Here is a 19,648-nt window from a genome sequence, read left to right as displayed (position 1 = left end):
AATTTACTTAATCTTCCAACATTTGAAGAAGGAACAATTATTACTCTCCTTATTTTACAGATAAGGAAACAGGAACAGAGAGACTAATTAACTTTCCCAAAGACACACAACCAGTAAATGGCAGAGCTGGAATTTGAACCCAGGCAACCTGACTATAGAGCCCTGTGCTCTCTTCAGTGCCAAGAGACACTGCTTTGCCACGTGGATGGTGAAAGCAGCAGTATAATGACATTAAAAGAATGCTGGTTGGCACTTAGCTTTGGTTGTGCTGCCCCTTAGCTATGACCTTAGGTAACTGATTTCACTTATCTGCCCAGACACCGCATTTTCAGACAGTCATTTATTAAGCATTTATACCTCAGGAACTACAGATCAATGAAATCATTTGATCTCTGCCATGTCCAGATGAGAGACAGGAGAAGGTGCATTTACCCATCCTGGTTTCCAGGATACCTGTCACTCATTTCCATTTTAATTTAGCAGAGACTAAACAGAGTAGGCATTACACCAACATGTTGCTACAAGTTCTTACTGAATTTAGCGCAAACATACTATCTGACGGTAAGAGTATAATTGAAAAACTGTACCTTTTTCATAATGGGTTTGAGAAGAAAATTGCACCAACATCTTAGAAATGTGACACATTACGAATGTTAGGTCTATTAATTTGGGATGATTTCTTACACTAACTTAGTGGTTTTATTTTTTTAAAAGCGACTAGAGAGAAACGATGCCCCTACCTCATTTTTCTCTTGTTTGAAAAGGTCAAAATTATGTTTTTTGGCATTATTTACTCTTTTATATGGATTACTAACTGGCAGAAATTTTTTTTTCCCAATTTGTATTTCTTTCAACATTTTCCAGGCAATCAACTCGGAACTGTCCAGTTAGTGTTAGCACAGGTGCTATCTGAATCCACAGTAGACTGGGAGCTCTTGTTTTCATTAGTTTACTAGGTGCCTGGAGCCAAAGACGGTGTCTTCCTCAATAGCAATTCCCAGCATCTATACAGTACCTGGCACAGTGAGGCAGCGGAGTAAATATTTGTTGGATGAATGGTGTAGTGCATTAAAATTGAACTCTCCCTAGGTAATTTATCAAGTGTCAGTTCATAAAAGCTTCACTCTGGTCACGAATTCCCCAGTTGTTCTTAACAATACATGATGGTCTCGGCAAAACTGCAGAGTAAAACATTCCACATCTTAAGGAATGATGAGAGCCTTTACGATTTGTTCGGTGGTAAGGGGGTCTCTGTCCCGTGTGAGCTACGGTAGGATGTGTACCTCCATCTCTGAGTCTGGAGTTTTCCTTTGGTGAAACTGGTATCCATTGGTGTCGATGAATGGCTGTAAGCAGACAAGCAGGCCTTGAACATTTTCTGCCGGAAAATCCATTTTACCTTGATATTGTTCTTGCTAAGTTTTACGATGTCTTATTCTAATTGTCTGTGTAGGAGACAGCAAGAAGCTGTGAGGAAGGGCTCTGTAACTTTGCGGTGAGATCTAGGACTTTAGCAATTCCAGATAAATTTCAGGATCTGAGTCCAAAGAATAAATATTTCATGAGTTCACTTTTGCACAGAGGCTCATGACTAAGAATGTACTCAATCTTTTTCCTGCCTTAAGGAAAAAAATACTGACATAAATATTGCTGTTTTCCTTCACAGCATTCACTTCTAACAAATCCAACACTGTTTTCCCTTGGTTTCTTACAGATTTTCTTTTTGCCTCTCATTTCTGCATATCAGTGCTCACTCTCTGCCTTAAAAGAAGATTCATTTTCTTTTCTTTCTTTCTTCAGGTGGGGAACAGCATTAACGGATTTGCCCCTAGCCACTGCTTTAAATGCATACCCCAATAGCATCACACGGGAGCCCTCAAGGAACAGTAAGACAAAATTATCGTTGCCATGGAAGCACAGCTGCTAGTGTGTAAAATAATGTCGAAAGAGCCCGTTCTTTATCACTCTTTGCACTCTGCAAGAGTTATGGCAGAATCGGACATGAGCTGCGAGTGTTATTTTTTTCCACTCGGCAGACACCATCCAACTCACCCAAATGAATGAAATGATGATTCATTCCAGAAAGAAGTTCAAGTTGGATGAATAAAATGCAGACTCTGTTCAGGGCAGGTCCTGGACATTCTAATTGCACAAGACCAAGTGTGAGCAGGAGCTGAATGTGGGGTACGAGGTCCTGAGGGGATACAGATGAGGATTAATCTATTTTGGTTTTCATTCGTGCTTAAAAATCTCTTCAAATGGTCCTCTCGCTGTTCCCCATTTCTTGTAGGTTCTTCAGAAGCTTCTATTACAAACTCCCCTAGTTAGCCTCTGAAGCCATACACTGGGCCTAATTTTAAGGGCTTTTAAAATTGCCTTAAATATAGTTACAGCGTCTTTATCCAGCCACGGAATGCAACTGGCTAGTGGAGCCGTTAGCATAGCAACACCTCTTGCTTTTGAGGTCTCAGCGGTACAAAGTGGATGTTTAAACCATTCCCTATTCAGTAGGGGAGGATTAGGTAGGTTTCTGCAGGTTTCTTGTAACATGAGCCTACGGGGATGTTCCTCTAATTATTCTAACCCTTTTTAGTGGATTGCCTCGACTAAGCCGTTTGGTATTTTAAATTCTGCAGCCTTTCCCCAATAAAACCACTGGCGAGTCCTGCGATGTTGCTGTGATTTTAGATTCCATATATTAGAATGTTAATTGTAATTAAATGTAAATCCGTCCTTCCCTGATCAAATACACCAGGGAAATTCACAGTGTCTGAGTGTACAGTTCTTAATCAACTCCCAAAATGGAAAGGAAACATGGATATTAGAAATCAATTCCTTCATCCTGGCTATTATCATGCTGCCCCTTTTCCTTTTTCAGACCTCCAGGGCATGCAGGTATCATGCTGACTGTTACCTGAACTTCTGGAAAGCTGCTTTCACAGAATGTCTGGTAAAGATCGACTCTTCCCAGGCTTCCCGTTCTTCACTATAAAAAGGCTAAGATGACGGATTTTACTTCATCAGTCTGATCTTTATTAAAGGGTACGACTCAAGATTAGGGCCTCCAGATGTTCCACAGTAAACAAGGAACAAATGGCATTCAAAGTGATAAAAAGGTGTGCCACCTTGCTTACAGAGAAATACAACGGAAACAGAAATTCTGATTTTTACCCATCAGACTAGCAAGGTTTTAAAAAAGTTAGCGAAGGCTAGGCGCATGTCTCCTGTGGGATCACAGAGGCCCTGTCAAATAGCTGTTGTGTGTATAGTGTCGAGAGGCGTAATCAGGTAGGATATCTTTGGAGGGAAACTTCATTAGGCAATATCTAAATTAAATACATGCATTCCTTTTGGCCCAGCATCTCTACTTGTAAGGAATTTATTCTGCAGATGGATTTGCTCAAGTGCACGACCTGTATAAGGATGGCGGCAAAGCTGTCATTTTAGAGATGCAGGGCAGCCTAAATGTCCATCAGTATCGATTGGTTAAATAAATATGTGCCTGTTTAAACACAGAATAGCTCTAGATTGACAAGAAATGCTAACAATGTTTGTCTCTGGGGAAAACTAGGGAATAAGAGGGTGGAAAGGAAAAGTAACTTTTGGATAGTTTTGAATTTTTACCACTGTCTGTATTACTTCCTAAAAAAGGTTGAATAGCACAGCAGTTCTCTTTATTACTTTCTACTTAGTCTCCAAATAGTTAAAAGCTTCCTCTGCTTTGTGTAAGATGAAATCTCAAGTTGGGACAGGCTGGGAACTGAGCAGATCTGTTTCAATTCTCTCAACTTCTGAGTCCCAAATGTCCCAGCAGAATGGATTCTCTGTGGTCTCACCAATTCCTTCCCTAGGGCCATTCTCCCACTTGCAGGTCGGAAAGCATTGCCCACATTCTGTCTGGACAGTTATTTCTTGGTATTCTCAGACAGAAATATCATTTCTATTTCCTTTTATCTCCTCTGAAAACATCCCCATGCTGTTTCTGCTTTTCACTTGTTAAGAGTTTCAGAGCTGTGTCTTTACCTATTGTGTGAACTCTCTTCCATGTGACCTTTCCTTTGGAATGAAGCACCCCTTTCTGTTGCTAAACTTAGACCATACATCTTAACCCATCAACCTAGGAGATACACCATTCCTTGAGCTAGACTTTGAATCCCCTTGTCCTGCTTCTCACTACATGGACTGCTAAGGCCTTAAATCTCAAAAACTGCTAAAAATTGCTACCAGCTAGCATCAAACATTGTGCAAAGCACCTTACACATACAGTGCCATTTAATTCTCATAACAGTGAGACATTGTTAAATTCCATTTTGGGATGAGGAAAATGAGGCACAGAGAAGATAAGAAACTGGCCAAAGGTCACACGGCTAGTGAGGGGCAAAGCTGGGATTCAAACTACCTGAGATTCCAAAGCATGTCCAAAGTGCTCCAACAAAATCACCACTCCACACTGGATTCTGCAGTCTTCTCTCATGAGCCTGCAACATCCTGCCATTTTGCTTCCGTAAACTTCCACCTGTTACCCACCGTGGGCTCTAATCTTGGCACGGGTCCTTAGATTGGCGTGTGCTATGCCCTCTCCTCCTTGAGTGGTTGGAATTCACTAGCCTCTCAATTCAGCAGGAGGGCCCAACAATGACCTAAGTCTTGGTTTGACAGATTTTGGGGGAGGGAGGCTGTGATGAAATTAAAGCCATATAAAGAACCACTAGAATTCTTACATTCTTCTGCTTCACCATGAGCCCAAGGAAGTGCAAAGCTATGCTGAGGAGACAGATGTAGCTGATTATGATGTATCCGTCTGTTTACTTTTTTTTAAATTTATTTTTGGCTGCGTTGGGTCTTCGTTGCTGCGCGTAGGCTTTCTCTAGTTGCTGCGAGCCGGGGCTACTCTTCGTTGCAGTGCACAGGCTTCTCATTGTGGTGGCTTCTCTTGTTGTGGAGCACGAGCTCTCGGCGCGCAGGCTTCAGTAGTTGTGGCGCACGGGCTCAGTAGTTGTGGCTCACGGGCTCTAGAGCGCAGGCTCAGTAGTTGTGGTGCACGGGCTTAGTTGCTCTGCGGCATGTGGGATCTTCCCGGACCAGGGCTCGAACCCGTGTCCCCTGCATCAACAGGCGGATTCTTAACCACTGCGCCACCAGGGAAGTTCCCGTCCATTTACTTTTGAACATCATGCCTCTTTAAGAAAAAGAATATGTACATGTATAACTGATTCACTTTGTTAGAAAGCAGAAACTAACACACCATTGTAAAGCAATTATACTCCAATAAAGATGTTTAAAAAAAAAAAGAAAAAGAGTTGGTCTCTAATTAGTTAAAAATGGAGCCACTAAAATAAGGGCAAACATAACAAGACAGGAAGCTGTGCTTTTCCAAAGTGTGGTCCTGCGCCTGCCCACCTCAGACTCTCCTTGGAGTGACCACTAAAAGGAAGGTTCTTAGGTCTCACCCTGACCCCCTAAATAGAGCCTCACAATCTCCATTTTTAACAAGCTGTCCAAGCGATTATTTGGCTTCCTAATTTGGGGGGAAATGGGCCTTTTTGCAGAATTGTTGAGGATTGCTTCTTTAGTGGAGTCTCAGCTGAATGTCAATTTCACCTCTATTTCACCTTTTAGATAACGCTGGGGCTTCTTAAAACGTGCCACCTTTCATGTGCGAAGGGACTTTCCTTTCTTTAGCTGCAGTTTGCTTTTTCTCTATCTCTGCCCCCTTATACCTTGCCTAGGCATTTGTTGCCTCCTAGAGCAAAATGGTGGAAGCAAATCATTCTAGGGCTATTTAGGGTATTTACCTGGTACTTTTGGAAGATTCAGTCAGTCAGGGAATTCACTTAGAGCCGGGTGGGAAATACTCATCCAAATGGATCAATGCGGCTGCTCAAGGAGCTCTTTGATGAGCTCAGATCTTAAAAGACTAGTTAAAAGCTGGAAAAATTAAGGGCAACAAAAAGGATCTATCATTTGTTGTGCTCAGAGCAGGGCCCAGGAGGCTGGAGTCACTGACCTGGAAGCATGGTGGGATATTAACAGGCATGAAAAACAAAGCACTCCTGTACTGTCCTTACTCCTTCATCTTCACTGTTAAGGAGGACCATTTTCAGTGGAAGTGGTAGACCAAGAAATGAAACAAGCAAGAGGGTTTTGAAGGCCAAGGTAATTACCTGACATGATTTCAAGACTTCCAGTCCACATGAATTACATCAATGTGACGATACTGTCAATTCACTGTTAGATATTCTCAGGGGATCACAGAAAAACAGTGGATGATCAAGACCAGTAAGTAACTGAGTTTCAAAAATGCAAAGACCTAATCCCGTCAGTTTATGGAATACTGAGTTTGGTTTTGCTGGCAGGTAATATTCCAGAAGAAATGACCAGTTTGTGAGCTCTCGGGAAGGAAGAAGGGGATCATATCAAATGAGTGGCTCACTAAGAAAATAACGCTTAATCTCCGCTCCTTTGAAAAGGGGGCTGTTGGTACACGAATGCCTGCATGGACAGGGTGACTAGACTGCTGGAGGAGGGGTGAGGGGACGGGCGGGGTATTGGGAAGGGTTGCTAGCTCACTGGTGATGGTGATGAGCAAGGTTACAGACCACTGGTGTGGAGGAGAGACAGACAGTCACTACGCTGATAGTGGTGGAAGGTGGCTTTCTGGTAGTTCTGGATTTCAGTGGAGTGAACTCTTCAACATCATCTAGTAACAGCCTCCTGGAGATGTGGATGGACAGGGTCCCAAATGGTGGAATAATTAGCGGTGAGAGGCCTTAAAGCACAGGAGCGGAGAACACAGACTTTGAAGTCAGACTTCTGAGTGACCATGGGCAAGCTGCTTGGTTAGACCCTAAGCCTGAACTTCCCCACGTGTGAAAAGAATATCACCCACCTCACAGAGCAGTTGGGAAGATCAAGTGAAGTGACACGTGCAGAGTTTGAAGCGCACATCTGGCTACTAGCCCCTGTACGTTTCTGTGGATCAGTGTCAACCTACCGGCGTTTCCAGTATCACATGGCTGGACCGTCGTCTGCCCCACTCAAAATTATAGCGAAGCCTCCCATGAGAACGCCGTGGGCACAGTGAATAATATTCACATTTAGCAGATGAATCCAGAACGCACGTGGTGGGCAAAGTCCTGCTCAAAAGATGATGCTCCCAGCTGGATACAGTTGTTCAGATACCTTCAGACCAGCTCAGAAGTGATGTGTTCCTGCCTGTCATCTGGTTAGATGTTTCCTTTAGAATGAATGCAGAATAATTCATCTGCTGAGCAGACATTCATTGAGCACCTGCTACTCATCAGGCACCGGGGAACAAAGGAGAGTGTGACACAAAGCTTACACTTAAGGAACGTACAGCCTCCAAGATGAGATGAATAAGAAAGGCAGTTTTAACACAAAATAGTGAATACATCATAGATACACACGGGGGCTGGGGAAGTAGAGGAGCAGAGCACAGGAACTAGCCCAATTTGCAGAGGCGGGTGGAGGCAGTCAGAGTCCCTGGGAGAAGATAGCCAGCGTCTGAGCAGAGGCTTAAGGGATGAGCAGGAGTTGGGTAAAGAGGATGGGAGTGACAGCATTTTCGGCAGAAGGAACAGTATTTGCAAAGGCACAGATGGGAGTAACAGCAGGGTATGGTGAATGCCAGGAACTACAAGCAGTTTGGTGTTGTAGGAGTTTAAACAGGAGGGTGAGAAATGGGGGAAAAATACGCTAGCTAGAGCAACAGGACAGGAGCAGATAGCTGGGGAATTCCAGAGAAGGCCTTGGACTTCATCTTGTGGGTCATGGAGAACCCCGGCAGATATCAAGCACTGCAAGGACGCAATCAGACGGTGTTCTAGAAAGATCACTCCAGTGATTGCGAGGAGAATGAGCTCGTCGGGAGACTGGAGTCAGAGAGATCAGTGCCAGACAGAAGATGCTACTCCAAGATCAGTGTTGATAAGGAGGGAGGAAGGGCTACATACAAATACTAAGGAGGCAAGCAGAACAGACCTGAGGACTGCCTGGACATGGGCGGCAAAAGGGAGAGGAGCTGTGGATGATGTATAAATGCTTACCTTGGTGAGAAAGAAGAGAATTCAAGTGAAGTTATTGTGGTTTGTTTTTTTCAGTAAAAGAGGATGAATTTAAGTTTTGCCATGTGACGTCTGAGGTGTACAAGGATATAGAGGTTGAAATGTCAGTATAAAACCTCACAGAGTAGTTTGCATTAGAGATAATAGCTTCAGAGTCAACAGTACTTATAAAATCTTGACAAGATGAGAAGGGCAGGTAGACTGTGATCAGGGAGAAAAGCAGTGGGCAGAGGAAGAACCCTGGGAGAACACCAATATTTAACAGGAAGACAGAAGAGGCTGTGACAAAGACAGAAGAAAAAGTCCAAGGGCTAGAGAAGCAGAGATCACAGAAATCAAGAGATTAGTTTCAAGAAGCTGTGAGTGAGTGGTCACCGCTGTCAAATGCAGTAGAGAAAGGTCCGCCAAGTTGAAGGATGAAAACCGTACGCTTCCTTTAACAATTAACATGTATGCACACTGGTTAGACCTCTTGGTTGCAGACAATTGAATCCACTCAGGGTACTTCAGGCAGAAAGGTATTTATTAGAGGTTATTAGATAAGCGTACACAATCTCCAGGAGGCCACAGACACAGGTTTGGAGGTCTCTCTCCCGGGACAGCAGCAATCACCAGGGCAAACACCCACCCTCACCACAGGACTGTTACAGCGGGAGCCCCACTGCCACCTGTGATCAGAACCTTCACCAAAGCTGCCCCAGATGAATAAACACCTCAGCCACGGAGTCTACAAAAAGGGCCACCCTTCCTAAGAGCAACCTCATTCCAGGATGAGTTTGCTCCATGCCACCTAACTGAATGTTCACCTTCAGACTTCCAAAGTCCCATCACCTACTTCATCCACAAATGATACCTCTTGTGCAGCATAAAAGGAAGATGGAGTCAAAAAAAAAAAAAAAAAGTAAGACTAATCTTTATTCCTCACAAACACATTTGTAAAAATGTATCAATGAAATCAAAAGATTCAGAACACAATTATCTGTATGCAGCACGTAAACTGAGGACCAAAACATCTGCTAAAAGGAAATACACCTGTAAACATGTATCTTAGGGAGCATTTATAGGTGATCAACTCCACTGTGCACGGTGTGCAGCTGATTCCCTCCTTCTGGATAGATTTTTGTGGTAACCAAAAAAAAAAAAAAAAAAGATCAGATTTTGGCAATAAACTATCTCAAGGGAGGGAAACACATTTTTTTTTAAAAAGGCTTAAAAGGGCCAAATTACAATTATATATATAAAAAATGGCACAAGAATTGATTTCACAAAAATACTAAGGAAAGTATCTCAGGCCTACCTAACAGGAGGAAAAAAAGGTCTTACTCGGGGGCTTGAAACGGGGGCGGGAAAGAAAGAGTTTGGTACGAGTTCTACCCTAAAAGGCAACGTATTGATTTCTGGTTCTACAGAAAGACTGTGCAACACCCTCCTATCCTCTTGCATGGGATGCTTTGGCACAACTTCACTAAAATTTTACACGCTTCAATTTGAGCCATAAATGCATCTCATATTGCATGTTGCTTCTTAAAAGAATGAAGCCTAGGATAAAAACCAACCCTTGAACTCTATATATTGACAGTGTGCATTCATAATTATGTCTTCTGAAAGCACGCAAGTTAGCAGCACCAATCGTTAAGACATTAAAAAATTATTCTTGTACTTGAGCAGCAACTTCTATAAAAATAAAGGCTATGTGATTTCTGATTAATAAAACTGCGAGAATTCAAAATGACTAAACTGCTTTAAGATAGGAAATTCAAAATCTCCCTGTATTGATATAACCTTTAACATGTTATATACTTTATTCAGCTTTTGAAAGAGGTAACCCTCTGTTAAAGAAGGTGTGAATGTTATGTCCTCAGCCTAAGAATATGAAACGTTGATAGATCACAGAACTGTAGAGCCAGAGAGGACCTTGTGATCATTTAGTCCAACTTGCTCTTTTCAGACGGGGAAAATGAGGCCAACAGAGGGGAGATGGTCTGTCCAAGATCACACAATGGCAGAGGCTGCGCCCCCAGTGACCTCAATTCCCACCACTGTACTATATGGTACTCTCTACGGAGCGATCTTCCCAAGTTTTTCTGGTTTTCTTTGGTCCCATTCATTAAATAACAAAGAAACAACAGGTACACAGCAATACGATAAACACAGACTTATACTCCAATTTTAAAATCACAATATCAGAACGATTCCTGAGCCTTTAACTACCTTCATTTTTTGAGAATGCAGTCAGTAAGTTAGGGCTACCTACTGGGGTTATTTTCAAATATTTACACAGACACGGAAAACACCTTTCAGAACTATTCCTAGAAGACATTTCTACAAACACGTCCACAGGATGCCAAGACACTTTCCATGGGATGTAACGAAACTATGACGGTGAATGGAAGTAAGACGCTTCAGTCTCTCAAAGTGCAGTCATGAGTTTATCTCGATACATCATACTTTGCATTCCTCCTAAGTTCTTCTGGTTCTGGTCGTGGACATAATCGAAATGGCTGTCATCTCCACTGGCCGATGCTTTCCAATGCGGCCTGTCATCCTGAAAGGATGGCCTGTTTTGTTCGCAGAGTGAGTGGTCAGTGGGGGTATGAAGACAATGCAGAGAGGTGAGTGAAACAACACAAGCACAAAGGAAACGGACAAGAAAAACCATGAACCACATAAATGGGGATGGCTTTCAGATGGAAATGAATGGGTTTCCTACTTTCAACTATTTAAAAAATTCAGATGTGGGTCCTCTATCAACTTCCAAGTTGAGAACAGCTCTGCCCTTGGCTGTACCATCATCCCTCAAAGGGTGTCTGATGATCAAGTCGGTCTGGGGAAAGCGAGGCGGTGGTGAAAAAGGTTCCTTTTCTACGGGAATTCTCAAGAACTGTTGCCATGTGAACGGACACTGCGAACGCCTCAAGCAGCATTTTCCAAAAGTGCTGGACCAAATAATTCTCCTTTCCTGGAGAGTCTGATAAAGCACAATATGCTGGGAACCACCCCCAGAGATTCTGATGCAGCAGGTCTGGGGTGGGGCTGGGACTCTGCATGAACAAGTTTGCAGGTGACACTGATACTGCCAGGCAGCAGGGCCACCTGCGAGCAGCACCGGTCCAGCCTCCCTAGCATTCCCAGCCAGGTCTGCCTCACAAGGAAACCAATATGGTAAAACAGGCAAAAATAAGTGTTCAATTTTGTAAACACAAGGTTAAATTGAAAAGCATTTCTATAGATCTCTCTGTGTCTCATGTCTGGAAAAGAAACGGCCTTTGCAACACAGAAACATTTAGAAGTATTACTTCACTAGTTTTACTTGCTTTTAAATGTTACATGAATATCAAGTGCTTATGATCAAACTGCACTGTTGTCCTACAGGATCCCCAGCAAACTTGGTAGGAACTATCAAGAACTAACTGCTCTCATTTGCCCTGTTCTCAATGGATTTATTCCCATCACTCCATTCGCCGCACTTTCTCGAGGAGCAAGGCTAGCAATCTCGCTAAGAAATAACTTTCTGCAAACTGAATTCACCAACTATGTTTCTGAAAGAGCTTCACACATAAACACCAATTAAGACTGATCTGAAATTCAAATCATGAAAGGAACGTTTGCCTTTACAAAGCTGGCATTAAAAAAAATCTCAAGCTTAACCGTAAATGCAACAAGGCAGGTGCCAGTTTACTTAGGAAGGGCTGTGGTAGGTTAGGGCAGAGGTGGGTAAACACGGCCCTCAGCCTAAATCCCACACTGTCTATTTTCATAAATAAGCTTTATGGGAACACAATCAGGCCCATTCACTTCTGTATCGCCTGTGGCTGCTTTCAAGCTACCATGGCAGAGTTGAGTAGCTGTGACAGAGACCACAAAGCTGAAAATATTGACTACCTGGCCCTTTACAGAAAGTTTACCGACCACTAGGTTTAGAAAAAGATCCGTCACCACAAAAAGCAACCCTCCACCCCATCCCTGAAAAAAAAAAAAAATCCCACAACCAAAAAAAAAAAAAAAAAAAAAAAATCCCACAACCAAAAAAAAAAATAATCCCACAACAAAAGTCCCTGAGCCTTAGTCTTATTTTTAGTAAATGAATTCTCAGGACAGGAAAACGTTACTTCGAAATTTTAAGTAACATTTCAAACATAAAACCAAACCCAAAATATCTGAGGTTAGAGTGACTAAAACAAAACAAAACAAAAAATCCCACCCAGTTCATTTTTATTTCGTCAAGCATAACTTTAGTAAATCCAGACCCATCACCGGCTTATTTTGCTTTGCAAGTTATTCATCTCTTCCGGGACAAGACAACTCTTTAACAGTTGTTTCTGATACAGAATTTCAATTCATAACTAAGTAGAAAAGGAGAGCTTGGGAAAGGACGGCTCTGTGAGCTCAGGTACTTACCTGATGTTTGGAGAGTGCGGGTGCCACCGAGGCTGGCTGGGGTGAAGATTGGGGTGATACTGAGGCTAGAAATAAAACACCAAACTCGATTATTAGATGCCCTTTGCTTTCAATGGTCTTCACCGGCTGTGAATGGAGAGGCTCTTACTGAACCCTGGCTGGGGGAGCGCACGTTTCCCAGGATATCACGTTTCCCCCATGACAAAGGCTGGGGGCTGCCCTCCAAGAAGAAAGCGGAAGGCATCTGCCTTGAAAGGGTGCCCTAGGGCGCCCAGGCAAGGCAATATTCATCTCTCCCAAGGCAACCCACGGAAGGGGCCAGAGAGACGGAGAGAATGACGGTAATTTATTCCTTAGAAACAATTTCTGTCGTTGCTGAAAATGACAACAACTGTGTGTAAACAGTTACATCTGCCAACAGACAAGGACTGAACAGAGGATGCCAAGGCAGCAGGACTCTGGGCAAACTCTTTCTCTCTTGTTAAAAAAAATTTTTCTAAAATGTGATCCAAAGCAAAACACACCCCCCACACCCCCCACACCCCCGCCCGGCCCCGGAAACAAACAAACAAAACCCCAAACCATCCAGGGCACCATTATCCTGATAAAACAGAAGGAAAGAAGTAGTCTGCCCATTTTAACATGAGAAAATGGATCCAGACTGATGACTCACAAAACGGCCCGGGGTGAAGATATAAGGCTGGCCTGGGTGGGTGGCAGGCTGCCTGCCAGTCCACTTCTGGCCTGCAGAGGGCAGCGGTCCCAGACTGTGTCAGAAGCCCTGGGGCTCTTCAAGGCTAAATTTTCTATGGGGCAAATTAGGTTCTCCTGACATTTAAGTCACCACAGGCTTGCCACCATTATTCTTTTAATTATTTCTTCCCCTTCTTCTTCTTCCCTGCTGTTCTGGTTAAGAAGCAGAAGTCCATTCTCTATTATGAAAAATTCTCAGCAATTCTGTTCATTCCATTTTCATGGACCTGAGATGCCCTCACTGACTCTTCTGTATTCCAGTGGCCCCTCTCCTTCAAGGATGCCTGTCGGCAATTCCGCAGGCCCCAGAGGACATCCTACTGGAAAGAGGAACCTGGAGAAAACATTTCAGTGGCAGAATCTGAAAGCTGACTAGGGCTTTAGAATCTCCTGGAAATAGTCGCTTCATATTTCTCTCTCTTAGGGGATACAGAAACCCAGAGGTGATAGATGATTTGCCCAAAGCTGAACCGTTTCAGGCGTTTTGGCCATACAGCCAAGGCCCCAAAAGAGGCTCCACCAACTGGCTCTTGAACAAAAGAGAGTAATCTAGCATAGAAGTGGACCTTCTATTCTATATACCTTGTCTTCAAACACAACCAAATCAGATGCATTGGAGAGAGGTGGGCACCTTATCCATAGAGACTTGGAAGGAGGATATTCCAGAACCTTCCCTGGTCTCCTTTGGTAATTTATACACCCTCTAAAGCTGTCAAGGAGTATTTTTTAATGTTAACCCACATGGTTCTCAACCAGGACCGTTACATCTCCCTGGGGACAACTGGAAATGAGTATGTGCAGTTTTGCTAGTCACAATGACTGGAGGGTTACCTGTAACTCTTGGGCAGAGAAGAGGGAAGCTAAACCTCCTGTAACTCTAAGGATAGTCGCAAGCAATGAAGAACTGCCCCTCTCCAAATGCCAATAGTGCTCCCATCAAGGACACAGCAATCCGTCCTTTGCATTCGGTTAAGCTTGCTGAGCTCACAGTAACACCAAGGATGCAATACCACCTTCCTGGAAACCTTTCTCAGCGCTCAGATGCTTACCGGGCCACCTATCAGGATGTTCTCTTCCTGGTCAATGTACTCCCATCATGGCACCTCTAAAGGCTGGCAAGGAGCAGAGGGCCAGTGGTTGCCAAAGATGTTAAGAGAAGAACAACATCCAGGTGACAGTTGTCATGGATTTGATTTCAACGAACAATCGCCTCGACGTTCCCTCTACCTGCGAGGCTGCTGGGGCAACGGCAGTGCTGAGCTGGGAATGTTTTGCTTCGTTTATTTTATTTTTTTTTCTCCCCTTCAAGCACTAATCACCCATCAACAACATTCTAGCCACTCACACCTGAAAGTCCGACCAAAAAAAAAAAAAACAAACAAAAACTCTGACTAAGAAGATTCAAGAACCCAAAGGCAGCAGCAAGGAGATCAGGAAAGCTGGCCTTTCCCCTTCCAGGTGCAAAGCACTTTTTACACTCATTCCCTACAACTCGGAAGTCACGTCCAGGCTCTGCGCATTGGGAATAAGATTTCATGTACAGAAGACGATATCACAAAATTCTTCGGAAACATAATTTGGAGGTCTCATAGAGATAATGTACACTGGGATCCCTGCCCCCAACTAAGGAGTTAATATCTACAGTAATGAGACTGATTAGATCCAGAAAGAGACGGATTAGAATAAGGCTCCAAAGTGAACTCATCATGGAGTAGTTTTATTGTGACATTCAAAACCAGACTGGCGAGAGGGCAGAGAAACTCAGGGGAGGAGTGTCCCTTGGACATTCACACCCACCCAGGACAAGAAAGCTGGCCACCATGTTAGGGGGTCATCAGACATGGGTGCTGCCTCTCAGCACACGATAACCCGGGAAGCCAGGGACACATCATTAGCTCAGGGTCCCCACCTGGCCACTCATCAGAACCACCTTAGAGAGGCACTGCAGCTTGCCAATACCCAGATCCCACCCACCCTAGAGTTTCTGATTCAACCAGTCCAGGCTGAGGCCCAAGCACCAATTATTTTTTTAAAGCTTGCCAGATGGTTCTAACATGCAGCAGGGCTGAGAACCACTGGTGCTGGTGATTTCTAATCAAGGGGCTGAGAGAAGGCTTTGTGGAGGTGACAGCTTCCCAGCAGACAAGTGTGGGCCAAGGAACAGTGGGAAAAAATTATGGGGCAACAGTGATGTGATTCTCCCTAAAGATGCTACCAGAAAACTACTAGAGCTAATCAATGAATTTGGTAAAGTAGCAGGATACAAAATTAATGCACAGAAATCTCTTGCATTCCTATATACCTAATGATGAAAAATGTGAAAGAGAAATTAAGGAAACACTCCCATTTACCACTGCAACAAAAAGAATAAAATATCTAGGAATAAACCTACTTAAGGAGACAAAAGACCTGTATGCAGAAAACTATAAGACACTGATGAAAGAAATTAAAGATGATACAAATAGATGGAGAGATATACCATGTTCTTGGGTTGGAAGAATCAACATTGTGAAAATGACTCTACTACCCAAAGCAATCTACAGATTCAGTGCAATCCCTATCAAACTACCAATGGCATTTTTCACAGAAGTAGAACAAAAGTTTTCACAATTTGTATGGAAACACAAAAGACCCCGAATAGCCAAAGCAATCCTGAGAGAGAAAAATGGAGCTGGAGGAATCAGGCTCCCTGACTTCAGACTATACTACAAAGCTACAGTAATCAAGACAGTATGGTATTGGCACAAAAACAGAAATATAGATCAATGGAACAGGACAGAAAGCCCAGAGATAAACCCACGTACATATGGTCACCTTATTTTTGATAAAGGAGGCAAGAGTACACAGTGGAGAAAAGACAGCCTCTTCAATAAGTGGTGCTGGGAAAACTGGACAGCTACATGTAAAAGAATGAAAACTCCCTAACACCCTACACAAAAATAAACTCAAAATGGATTAAAGACCTAAATGTAAGGCCAGACACTATAAAACTCGTAGAGGAAAACATAGACAGAACACTCTATGACATAAATCACAGCAAGATCCTTTTTGACCCACCTCCCAGAGAAATGGAAATAAAAACAAAAATAAACAAATGGGACCTAATGAAACTTCAAAGCTTTTGCACAGCAAAGGAAACCATAAACAAGACAAAAAGACAACCCTCAGAATAGGAGAAAATATTTGCAAATGAAGCAACTGACAAAGGATTAATCTCCAAAATATGCAAGCAGCTCATGCAGCTCAATATCAAAAAGAACAAACAACCCAATCCAAAAATAGGCAGAAGACCTAAATAGACATTTCTGCAAAGAAGATATACAGATTGCCAACAAACACAAGAAAGGATGCTCAACATCATTAATCATTAGAGAAATGCAAATCAAAACTACAATGAGGTATCACTTCACACCGGTCAGAATGGCCATCATCAAAAAATCTACAAACAATAAATGCTGGAGAGGGTGTGGAGAAAAGGGAACCCTCCTACACTGTTGGTGGGAATGTAAATTGATACAGCCACTATGGAGAATGGTATGGAGGTTCCTTAAAAAACTAAAAATAGAACTACCATATGACCCAGCAATCCCACTACTGGGCATACACTCTGAGAAAACCATAATTCAAAAAGAATCATAGGGCTTCCCTGGTGGCGCAGTGGTTGGGAGTCCGCCTGCCGATGCAGGGGACATGGGTTCGTGCCCCGGTCCGGGAAGATCCCACATGCCGTGGAGCGGCTGGGCCCGTGAGCCATGGCCGCTGGGCCTGCACGTCCGGAGCCTGTGCTCAGCAATGGGAGAGGGCACAACAGTGAGAGGCCCACGTACCACAAAAAAAAAAAAAAAAAAAGAGTCATGTACCACAATGTTCATTGCAGCTCTATTTACAATAGCCAGGACATGGAAGCAACCTAAGTGTCCATCAACAGATGAATGGATAAAGAAGATGTGGCACATGTATACAATGGAATATTACTCAGCCATAGAAAGAAACAAAATTGAGTTATTTGTAGTGAGGTGGATGGACCTAGAGTTTGTCATACAGAGTGAAGTAAGTCAGAAAGAGAAAAACAAATACCATATGCTAACACATATATATGGAATCTAAAAAAAATGGTCATGAAGAACCTAGGGGCAAGACTGGAATAAAGACACAGACCTACTAGAAAATGGACTTGAGGATACGGGGAGGGGGAAGGGTAAGCTGGGACAAACTGAGAGAGTGGCATGGACATATATACACTACCAAATGTAAAACAGATAGCTAGTGGGAAGCAGCCGCATAGCACAGGGAGATCAGCTCAGTGCTTTGTGACCACCTAGAGGGATGGGATAGGGAAGGTGGGAGGGACACGCAAGAGGGAGGGGATATGGGGATATATGTATACCTATAGCTGATTCACTTTGTTATACAGCAGAAACTAACACAACAATGTAAAGCAATTAAACTCCAATAAAGATGTTTTTAAAAAAATGATGTGATTCTCTAAGAACTGAACACATGATGTATGCTAAGGAGCAGGGACAATAAGCGTAGAAAAGGTAAGCTGGACCCAGGTTACAGAAGGCTGCGAACAGCCAGCGAGAGCTACCCACAGCAGTGGCTGGTGGGCAGGCAGGGGGTTCGGGCCTTGATGGTCATCCTGTGAAAGAGCAGAACACCAGCCATGGACACCCACCTCCACTCCTTCTGCAGCCAACAGGCCTTAGCACAGTACTTTACAAAGCAGGTTCTAAAAACCACTATTCCACTGATGGAAATGAACACACCACCAACAGAAGTGGTGGGGGAAGCCACCTTTTCTTATGGGGGGAAGGTTGTCCAACAGTCAAATGATTTGCGGAAACACTGGATTTAAAAAAATAAAACATGTGTCTTCCTTGAAGGATTTTTCAGCACTTTTGGCATCCCAGCGGGCACCATAAGATCCAAGAAGGGAATGAAGGACGCAGCATTTGCCAAACATGTGACCAAGACATCCTTCTCCTGGGGGCACACCTCCAGGGACTCATGTTCCCTGGGCCTAGAACACACTTGGACAAAAAATGGCCTCACTTGAGTGCCCCCGAGAGGCTGTGTTTGACCACCCAGAAACTTAGAACATATACCCCTGCCGCTTGCCAGTGTACAGGGTTAAGAAAAACAGGCAGCTCAGATGACCAAGAGGAAGCAGGGGTCAGGGGAGAAGGCTCTCCTCTTACTGTTTTCTCAAAAAAACATGTACTGCTGTTATTTCTTCCAAACCTGATTATAAGTGCAATGACTGCTCAGTGTGGAAAATTTAGACACTTTAAGAAGTATGACATGAAAACCTTTAAAAGCAATAGCTCACCTGGTAATTATGGACTTCAGGATTTGTTTTAGAGCTAAAAAAAAGAAAAGAAAAATTGTAATGTAACAGGTTGTAAAGCGGCATTATTACTGATTTATTTAACAGTTGTAAACTAATCCTAGGTGCTAGCTACTCTGTTAGCAACTTTTACAAATACTATTTCTATTTGGTTACTAGCAGCTTAAATGAACATATAACTGGGGAAACCAAACAGCAGCCCTCATTCGTCACTTTAGAGTTCGCAAATAGAAACACGTAGGTAATATTCCAGACCCGTGCTTATAATGTTATATTTTGGTGGCAAAAAGGAGGTCCTTTCAGTTGCGCAAACTAAATAATTTTAGCTCCCATTCCAGGCCTGCCCTGGCATTGCTGGGTGGCCCATGGTACCGGGCAGCTCCAGTGATGCCCAGGGCTTTCTCCAGCTCAAGGGAGGGCCACCAGCCACTTCTGAGCATACACCACTGTGGGTCCCACCGCTCTCAACAATGCTGCCATGACGTGGCCACCACTCTGGAATGTTCATTCCACATAAGGCTCTGTACTGGGAACTTCACATCTGTTATTATTTAATCCACACAACAAGGCTATGAGGTCAATAAATGTTACCACCTCATTTTATAGATAAAGGAACGGTTGCCTAACAGAGAAGTTAGGACACTCGCTAGCTAGCCCATGGCTGCACCGTGACCGGAATTGACATTTGCAAAACCCCTAGGCCAGTATCCTTTCCGCCAAGCCACGCTGGCTCTCTGAGAACCTGCAGAAAGGTTCCAGGCTCCTCATGCATGATCCTATTTTGATAGAATCTGAAGTATAACTACTCTGGTCAAAAGTATGGGCGGAGACGGTTGGTGCAAAACACAATGTATTTAATATGCAAGCTCGGCATCTGCCAGAAAAACCAGACCAACCCAGCACCATCATCGGGCTCGGCTGCTAGGGTGGCGTGTTCAAAATCAAGGTTTACTGCTCCTCCAGAAATGAGAGGAAAACATTTCATGGTTATGAGCCTTGCTTAGGGTCTAAATAACCCTGTGTTCCAGTGTTCTTAGAGGGCCAGTGCACAGAGCCAGGTTCT

The 19,648-nt window shown here is 43.5% G+C and overlaps 1 protein-coding gene across 4 annotated transcripts in view; it reads right to left on the bottom strand.

Moving 5' to 3' along the window:
- The window catches only part of EPB41L4B (erythrocyte membrane protein band 4.1 like 4B), a 144,030-nt gene that overhangs the window by 53,526 nt on the left and 70,856 nt on the right, over window positions 1-19,648 (bottom strand). For 3 of the 4 annotated variants that reach the window (XM_060300650.2, XM_030859072.3, XM_030859074.3), the window contains exons 14-15: window positions 18,568-18,601; window positions 12,483-12,547 (exon numbers count right to left, since the gene is read on the bottom strand). In XM_060300650.2, the coding sequence (XP_060156633.1) occupies window positions 12,483-12,547; window positions 18,568-18,601 (99 nt within the window). Of the gene's footprint in view, window positions 1-8,602; window positions 10,643-12,482; window positions 12,548-18,567; window positions 18,602-19,648 lie in introns of those variants that run through there. The other variant, XM_030859073.3, reaches the window with a different exon arrangement.

Source organism: Globicephala melas, chromosome 6, assembly GCF_963455315.2.
Source record: "Globicephala melas chromosome 6, mGloMel1.2, whole genome shotgun sequence".
Classification (NCBI taxonomy): Eukaryota; Metazoa; Chordata; class Mammalia; order Artiodactyla; family Delphinidae; genus Globicephala; species Globicephala melas.
This window is presented reverse-complemented; position numbering and strand designations above follow the sequence as displayed.